At 46.5% G+C, this 8,642-nt stretch overlaps 1 protein-coding gene across 2 annotated transcripts in view; it reads left to right on the top strand.

Moving 5' to 3' along the window:
* esf1 (ESF1, nucleolar pre-rRNA processing protein, homolog (S. cerevisiae)) overlaps nt 1-8,642 on the top strand; it is an 11,603-nt gene that overhangs the window by 728 nt on the left and 2,233 nt on the right. The window contains exons 2-13 of one of the 2 annotated variants that reach the window (XM_008278340.1): nt 668-1,045; nt 1,811-2,112; nt 2,186-2,299; nt 2,945-3,054; nt 3,581-3,733; nt 4,648-4,762; nt 6,040-6,220; nt 6,609-6,779; nt 7,319-7,446; nt 7,689-7,779; nt 8,109-8,194; nt 8,274-8,429. In XM_008278340.1, the coding sequence (XP_008276562.1) occupies nt 691-1,045; nt 1,811-2,112; nt 2,186-2,299; nt 2,945-3,054; nt 3,581-3,733; nt 4,648-4,762; nt 6,040-6,220; nt 6,609-6,779; nt 7,319-7,446; nt 7,689-7,779; nt 8,109-8,194; nt 8,274-8,429 (1,962 nt within the window). In that variant the 5' untranslated portion in view covers nt 668-690. The remainder of the gene's footprint in view (nt 1-667; nt 1,046-1,810; nt 2,113-2,185; nt 2,300-2,944; nt 3,055-3,580; nt 3,734-4,647; nt 4,763-6,039; nt 6,221-6,608; nt 6,780-7,318; nt 7,447-7,688; nt 7,780-8,108; nt 8,195-8,273; nt 8,430-8,642) is intronic. The other variant, XM_008278341.1, reaches the window with a different exon arrangement.

Below are 8,642 nucleotides of genomic sequence, written 5' to 3' on the forward strand. Positions count from 1 at the left end.
CAGTAACAATATTGATAACAATTAACTAAAGTGATTTATTTTTGTCAATTTATCAGTAATAACAGTAAAATGATATATATTTAAAATAAGGTTTTTTTTTTTTTAAAAGAACATGTAAAGTGAAAGTGTTGTAGAATTTATCAATGAAGCCAATGAAATAATAATAAAAAGTATGCAACACGTAAAAGTGTCTTAAAATAAAACTAATAAAAGCACACAGTCACTAAAGTAATGATGAAAGCAGAACGGGAACAAATGTGCTTTTATTTTAAAACTGTAATATGACGTGTTCCTGTCAGTATTATTTTATAGATGTTAATTTAAAAAAAATAATTCTTCTTCCTACATGTTTTTGATAATTATTTTATTGTTTATTGATATTATAGCCAATGAAATAATAACATTATTAATGCCACCACTAAACAACAATAATTAGAATTTTTTATAAGTCAAGGATTCTTCTATTTTAACTGATTTTATTTCAGTTCTTCTTGCTTCTTGTTATTTTATAAAAATGTGCTGCATTCATGAAGCTGCCCAGCGTCTTCGTCCAGCGTTCAGACACATCTCAGGCTGCACGCGGCAGTTTGATGTGTTGGCAATACAGTCAGTTTTTGAAGTCAACTAGAAACGGTTTCCTTACGCTTCATCTGTTCGTATTCTGCAGGAGACGCTGTGACTTCTGCCAACATGTCGTCTAAGAAGAAGATGGACGGCGACGATCGCTTCCTGCGGGTGCAGAAGGATCCCAGGTTCTGGGAGATGCCCGAGAGAGAGCGCAAAGTCAAGATCGACAAGCGCTTCCAGTCCATGTTTCACGACGAGCGCTTCAAGGTGAAGTACACGGTGGACAAACGAGGCCGTCCCATCAACCACACCTCCACAGAGGACCTGAAGCGCTTCTACAAACTGTCCGACTCGGAGGACGAGGAGGCGGCCGAGGGCAAGAAGAAGACGAAGAAGAAGAAAGCGAAGGCCGAGAGAGAAGTGACGGAAGGACGGAAACCTGAAGGAGTTGAACGAGGAGTCCGAGTCATTGAACAGGGTGAGAACAAGATTTTTATTCTCACGTTCACTGATGCAGGCTGAGAAAAATATCGTAACATACATACCATAATTTAACAACTAAAGATCAGTGCTTTTACTAAGATATTAGTTTAATGTGTCATCAAATCATGTAAAATAATGAGATCAAGCCGACGCAGAGGAGACGTGGCGCCATTGACAAAGCAGAAGTCGACTGGTGATATTTTGTGAAACGCGTGTAGCTGCAGGTCACAACAACACAAAACTAAACCTGGAGAATATGTTTGATTTAAAACAACTGGTCACAAAAATGAAACGCAAGTGACTTTGGTTGAACTTAAACAACTGATTGGTGGCGAAGAAGAAAAAAACATGGACTTACTTTTTATTTTCAGACTCTGGAGAAGCAGAGTGAACTGTTCCCAGCCACACATTTTCACAAACTTATTGAAGAGATGCTTGAAGTTAAACTTCCTCTAAAAATTCATGTTCTTACAGTTAAACTTACAGCCGTGACAAACAAATAAGCACATATTAAAATATATATAAAAAACAGACCCTTTGGCTGTAACTGTACAGTGTTACTCATTATAGAGGTAGCCCAACTAATTTAGAGCTATTTTTGAATCTGTTTTTTATATTTATTTTACTTATGTGTCCTAATCATGTCCACTCTGTCTGTCTGAGCTCAGTGTGTGTTTAATGCAGTGACAGTAAATCACGTCTGAGTCTCAGCAGTCGGCTGATTTCCCTCCGTTTAAGTCTGAATCGATATTTCCCGTAGATGAAGAGGATGAGGAGCAGCAGTCTGCAGAGGAGGGCGTTGTTGACGATGACATCACCGGCAGCAGCGAGGAGGAGGACGAGGATGCAGAGGAGGGCAGCGGGTCAGACGAGGAGGAGTCGGGTCTGGAGTCAGAGGACGACAGCGACAGTGAGCCGGATCTGGCCAGAGGGAAGGGCAACGTGGAGACCAGCTCGGATGAAGATGACGACGAAGACGTGGACGCCATCCTGAGGAAGGAGGAGGAGCAGATCGAGCACGACTGGGGAGAGCTGTGCAAAGACGCTCGGCGAAGTGACGAGGTGAGGCGGCGCGACGGGGGCGGTCAGCAAACATGGACGCTCTTCACGTGGTCTAACCGTGTTTGTGTGTCAGGTGTCCACCCGGCTGGCCGTCTGCAACATGGACTGGGACCGGATGAAGGCCAAGGACCTGCTGGCTCTGCTCAACTCGTTCACGCCTCACGGAGGAGCCGTGCTGTCGGTGAAGGTAACGCTGCTCTGAACACACTCGACGGAGTCCCTCGTCCTGCTTCTCCTTCACGTTTTCTCTTTACGAGAACGCTGGTGGAAACCGGAGCTGCTCAGTTTAACTGATCAATATGAAATCATGAACAGTCATTGATTTTTAGACAAAACATTTCTAGAACCCTTTCTAATGTAAATGAACAGAACTCTGCTTTTACCTTCGTGTTGTGCTACATCTCTGGAAAAAGAATACCTAGATAATAATAATCAAAGCACACGGGATGTGAAAGCATCATAAAACAATAAACCTCAATGAAATGATAATAAAACACGAATGAAATGGTTAGTAGAACCAAGAAGACAGCTGTAGTGATAATAACACTGAAAATAAAAGAGTTTATTAAACCAATAAAGTAATAATGATTAAAAAAAAAAATACTGAAAATAAAATGTTTATGAAACTAATAATAACAACAATAATAATGACATGACGTACAGAAAAAAGTGTGAATGAAACCAATGAAATGATGGTAAAAGTGCACGGAAAATAAAATGTTGATCCAGGTTTTGTTGATTTATGTCCGTTGTCATGGCGACTGCAGCTGCTTAAACTGTCAGTATCGATGTGAGCGATAAACCGCAGTGCATGCTGGGTGTTGTTGTCCAGATCTACCCGTCAGAGTTTGGGAAGGAGCGGCTGAGCGTGGAGCAGACTCAGGGGCCGCTGGAGCTGAGAGCGCTGCCCGACGACTCGGAGGACGACACCGAGGAGGAGAGGTAGTCCATAGCAACGCCTGCTAGGGCCAAACATCACACCGCTAAACCCAGAAACACCGAGGGTCAGGTCACAATCCCACTGGTTTACATCTGCTGTTCAGACTTGAAGGCTTCCTCAGCAGTCTGTCAGGTTTTGTCCATTTTTGTGTCGCTGGTTAATTAGAACAGGACCAGGAGCTCTGCGTCATTAACGGGTCTGTTAGACCAAAGTCTGAGCTTTTAAGGTCATCAAGGAGGTTCTATGTTAACCTGCTAGATCTCCATGGCAACTGATGCTGTGGAGCTAGATCTCCATGGCAACTGATGCTGCGGAGCTAGATCTCCATGGCAACTGATGCTGCGGAGCTAGGTCTCCATGGCAACTGATGCTGTGGAGCTAGGTCTCCATGGCAACTGATGCTGCTGAGCTGGAGATTCAGTTTTTATCAAACCAACTCACACATAGGAAGCCTGGATGTGTCGACTTGGCTTCATCGTTCAGCTCTGGTGTGTTTGTTTACTTGCTGCTGTTTGTGTCTCCTCTCAGGGTTTACAGGGAGAAGATGCGCGACTACCAGTTCAAGCGCCTCAAGTATTTCTACGCTGTGGTGGAGTGCGACTCGGTCAACACGTCCACCAAGATCTACGAGGAGTGTGACGGCTACGAGTACGAGAGCAGCTGCTCCGTCCTCGACCTCCGGTACGTCTGTCCGACAGCGACAACAAGAAAGCACCGTGCTCCACACTCACTTTAGCTGGTAGCACTGGTCCCACCTTCACACAGGCAAACACCTCGCTTGCTGAACATCTTCTGACCGATGTTCCCTGAACGCCTCACGGTGCAGACTGCAGTAGGTGCCTGAACAGAAAACTGAGTGAAACACGATGTTCTAATGTCAGATCTTTACAAGCGGAACACGTTCTCAGGTGTGAATTCTGCAGTCGATCACGGTTATACCACGGTGGGAGGCCAAAGTCGTGATAGTGATTCATATTCATGTAATTTTGCAGCCCCACTGCTGCGTTAGATACTGAACTGAATGTGCTGCTATCTCCCCCTCCTCTTTCCTCCTTCGGTTTTTGAATAATCAGCTCCTGGCTTTATCTCTGGAGCACACAGCAGCTCTGCAGCTTGTTTATGCATCAGCCGGGGACGGACCAACAGAACCACAGAACCACAGAACCACAGTAGCTGTACTCCTGTCCACCGCTGTGCTAAACACAGTAGCTGGTTAAAGCGACACCCAGACAGCCTAACTGTCATAATTCACCTGCACAAATGCGACCTCTTGATGCGTTACCTGGTGCACACCTGAAGGCTGCGTGTGTGGAGCCGTCTGATCAGGGCTGGCTTCAGTTTGTCTGGAAGCTTCAGAGTCCGCAGGTTGTCAGGAGCTGAACTCCACAGAGCTCTGAGTGACTCGTCAGCTTTCTACCGTCCTGTTCTGGGCTCAGTGTGGCTCACTTGAGTTATTTCAGCATCGTATCGAACCAACACCTCAGACTGACCGACCAGTGACGGTCTGCTTCAGCTGTAACTTCATTCTGTCAAACGCTCTTGCTTGTTGTTGTTTTTTTCGCGCTGACGTTTAAATGTCTGTTAATTTCCAACAGTTTCATTCCCGACGACGTGACGTTTGACGAGGAGCCCAAAGACGTGGCGACGGACGTGAACCTGTCGGCCTACACGCCCAAACTGTTCACCTCGTCTGCCGCCGCCACCTCGAAGGTAAGAGGCTGAAGCTAAAGCACCCAGAGCGACATTAAAAGGCTCCTGGTTTGACAGAACGTGTGTCTGGTCTCACAAGAAGGAGTTCAAACGTTGGACGATGAACTGATGACGTGTTTTTTTGGTGGTTTTGGCCAAAATTTTAAAACAGGACACTAATTATAGTTTGATCTAACAGGATAAAACGATGAGGTCACAGGACGTCTGTTGTGTAGTGCTGTGATAGGAGGAGAGACTGTGACCGTATTCCACGTCTGGTCGGATGCAGAGGTGGTGAAGCTCATCTGGTACATTCCTTCAAAGTCTTGGTAAAGGTCTTTGAGTCTTCATCCGATCTACCCGTTCCCAGTTTGCCGTAGGCCGAGGTTTTCATACCAGCGGCTCATCTAGCTCAGTGAACGTGGACAGTAATGTTTGTACGGTAGGTCAGTTTGAATCGCTGACGTAAAAACTGTCGTCCACAAGTGACCAAGCTGCTCTTTGAAGGCTTAAAGGAGGAGGAATGTTTGGTTGATGCGGTCAGGATGCTGGTTAAACACAACGCTCCACAACTTTGTTCTCTGCAGCTGGTTCTTTGCTGAAACGAAGCGTTTTGGAGACGTTCTGATTCTCGGAAACGGGAACCGTCATCGTTCAAGTCTACATGACGGTGGCTGACGTTCATTAGTCTGAGCTGTTGGTGTTTCAACCTGAGAGAGACGTTTTGGTGTTTCTGGCATCGTCGTCTTCTGTCTGAGATGTTGTCATTACTGTTGGTGCTGAAATGTGAACAGGAGGCTGTGAATCCCTGAGCAGAACTGGAGCTACAGTAGCTTGTGAGGGTATCTGGTGAAGCTGGACTTGAGGCTTGTGTTGGAGGTAAAATATCACTCAATCACTTTGGACCGTCTAAGTTCATTTGTCTCTAACTGCATGCTGTTTAAGCTCAGGGTTCGTCTTTTTGAACACATCTTTGAGTAATTTTGGCCGCAATGTTTAGTCGATTTTGACAGTATTTGGTTGTTTTAAAATAACTTTTGGACCCGTTTTCCTTCATTTGGGACCAATCTGGAGTTACTTCATGTGTGAGCGAGCGCCCTGCTCGTGCCTCCTCACCAGCAGCGTCTCCCTTTGCTGCATTGTGTGTAGAAGTGTCTGCACATACATGCTCAAGTCTGGGAGTGGCTTTTGTTTCAGTGTTTCACAGCTGGTTGATCCGACGGTCGTAGCTGAGCAGAATCGAGAGCAGTTTGTGTGTGACAGAGTTTGACCGAAGCGTTTTGCGTCGAACCGATCAGGTGCAGCTGACGTGGGATGAAACCGACCACGAGCGCGTGACGGCCCTGAGCAGGACGTTCAACAAGCACGAGCTGCTGGACATGGACTTCAACGCCTACCTGGCCTCCTCCAGCGAAGAGGACGAGGAGGGAGAAGAAGACGGAGGGCAGGAGGGTGCAGACGACGCCAACGCAGCAGAGGGTAGGAACATACTGAACATCCACCAGATGGCTTCAGTGACCTGGAAAGAGTCGTTGGTTCTGAAGTTATCGGATGACATCTGAAATATTTACATCAAACTATAGACAAACACTAATTCTGATTATTGTAACAAATGTTAAATTGGTCACAATTAATAACTGATTTCAGGGACACAGTATTTGGAGACCAGCCTTGTTTTATTAACTCGGTCTAAATCTGCTCACCAGCGTGTTTCTGGGACCGACTCTGGGACCAATGCTGTCTCCACACGTTTAAATATTTCCAGTTCACTGCCTCTACAGGCTCTGAGACCCGCTGTCTGTCCTGTCAGCGTTTGTGTCTCAGCTGGACTGTGACGTCTGAAAGCTGCTGTGTTTGTGTCGGACAGAAGAGCTCGTCGTGGAGCGCAAACCCCGAGAGGAGGACGGGAAGAAGAAGAAGAAGAAGAAGAGCGACGAGCAGATCTCCAAGTACAGAGAGCTGCTGAAAGGCATCCAGGACAAGGAGAAGAAGCTGCAGGAGGACAAAGACATGGAGATGGAGATCACCTGGGTGCCAGGTACGAGGAGGAGACGTCAGCGTAGAGCTGGATGAAAAACTAGCTCCAGAAAAAACTCTCACATGAGGGGTTCGCTCTAGAAGGAGGGAAACCGATTCTGTTTTAGTTTGAAAATGTTAGTCTGAAGTCAGAGAGCTGAGAATAGAATCGCTGTTTGCTCTCGTGTTTTGAATGTTCTCTTGAAAGATGAATCTGAAATCCTTATAATTAGTGTGTGTAATTGATCAGTTCTCAATATTTGCCACACTTGGGTTTGCTGTCGATCCTTTAATGAGAGTAAATGTTTAGTTTATGTGTTTTATCAGCACTTAAGCTAAATGTGACATAAAGAAGATGCTGATTTATTTTCAGTTTACTGCTGAAGCTATTCTGAGTTTAAGAAAACCAACATTCTGTCATTTTACCGTCGTGCTGCTGTTACAGAGAACACGCTAAATAATTCTGTTTCCATGCGGTTGCTTTGCTGTTTTCCAGCTCTGTTCCAAGACGTGTGTGTGTGTCGATTCAGTTGATCAGAAGTGTGTTTTATCCTCGTTCAGGCCTCAAGGAGACGACGGAGCAGCTGGTGAAGAAGAAGCTGGAGGGCAAAGAGCAGCTGACGCCCTGGGAGGAGTTTCTGCAGAAGAAGAAGGAGCGGAAGAAGCAGAAGAAGTCCGACAGGAAGCAGGTGAGCGACTGCCAACGGCTGCACAGGTGTGTTCTACCTGCACAGGGGTCAGATGGTGGAGACGTGACGAGAGCATGTTCATGGTTCAGTGTCTCCACAAATAAAACTCCAGCAGCCAAGAACTGTGGTGAAAACGCAGACGGAAGAGCTTCAACAAATCGAGTGACCGACCTGGAGCTCGCTCAGCACCTCTCTGGCCGCTGCTCCTCCGTTAATCTGTCCGATGGTTTGTCTTCTGTCAGGGTTCCGACGTGGAGCAGCTCAGCGATGACGAGCTTCCTCCGGACGTCGACCTCAGCGACCCCTTCTTCGCCGAGGAGCTCAGCGCTGCAGGTGATCAGTCATTGTTGCTGTTAGCTAACAGGCGCTAACTAGCCGGTAGCAGGTGTTTAGCACTGAGAGGGCGGAGACGGTGAATCGAGCCTCACCAGGACCTGCTCAGACGTGTCATAAAATGTGCTGCCTGATGGTGTGACATTCAGTCCAGAGCTTCTAGTGTTTAAAAATGTTGAGTGTGAAATGAAAGCGTGACTGTCGGGTTAGAGCTCGTTTCCTTACAGAAGATGATGAGATGTTCTGCTGTGTTGCCTTAACAAACTGTGACAGTGTGAAGCCTGAAGATGTTAAAGGCTCATTATCGCCGTCTTCTGGTGTTTCTGCAGAGCTGAAGAAGAAGAAACAGAAGAAGAAGAAGAAACAGGAAGCGGAGCGGACGGCCGAGGAGCAGGAGGAGCAGGAGAAACAAAAGGTAAGACAGAGAAGCTCCTCCCACCATCAGCTTCCTGTCCGTGGATCACGCCTACATCTGTCTGTCTGTCTGTCTCCAGGCTGAGATGGTTCTGCTGATGGAGGACGACGCCCACGAAGCCAAACACAAACACTTCAACTACGACAAGATCGTGGAGCAGCAGAACCTGAGCAAGAAGAAGAGGAAGAAGCTGCTGAGGAAAGGCGAGGAGCCGCTGGACGACGACGACTTCCAGGTGAGTCGCTCAGGGAGGTTCTGATCTGGAACCGGTTTCCTAACCGATAGTCGATCAATGAGCTATTAATCATTACAGCGAATGAGTTTTTACCGACGGATACGTTCCACCACACGATAATAAAAAAGATTTACAAGAATAATTAATGGCAAAGGAGTCAAAAGGAGTCAGCAGGCTGCCAGCACCAGTTCAGCTCAATTCAAGAAACTGTTT

The sequence above is a fragment of the Stegastes partitus genome, unplaced genomic scaffold (assembly GCF_000690725.1).
Source record: "Stegastes partitus isolate 25-593 unplaced genomic scaffold, Stegastes_partitus-1.0.2 Scaffold120, whole genome shotgun sequence".
In the NCBI taxonomy this organism is placed as follows: Eukaryota; Metazoa; Chordata; class Actinopteri; family Pomacentridae; genus Stegastes; species Stegastes partitus.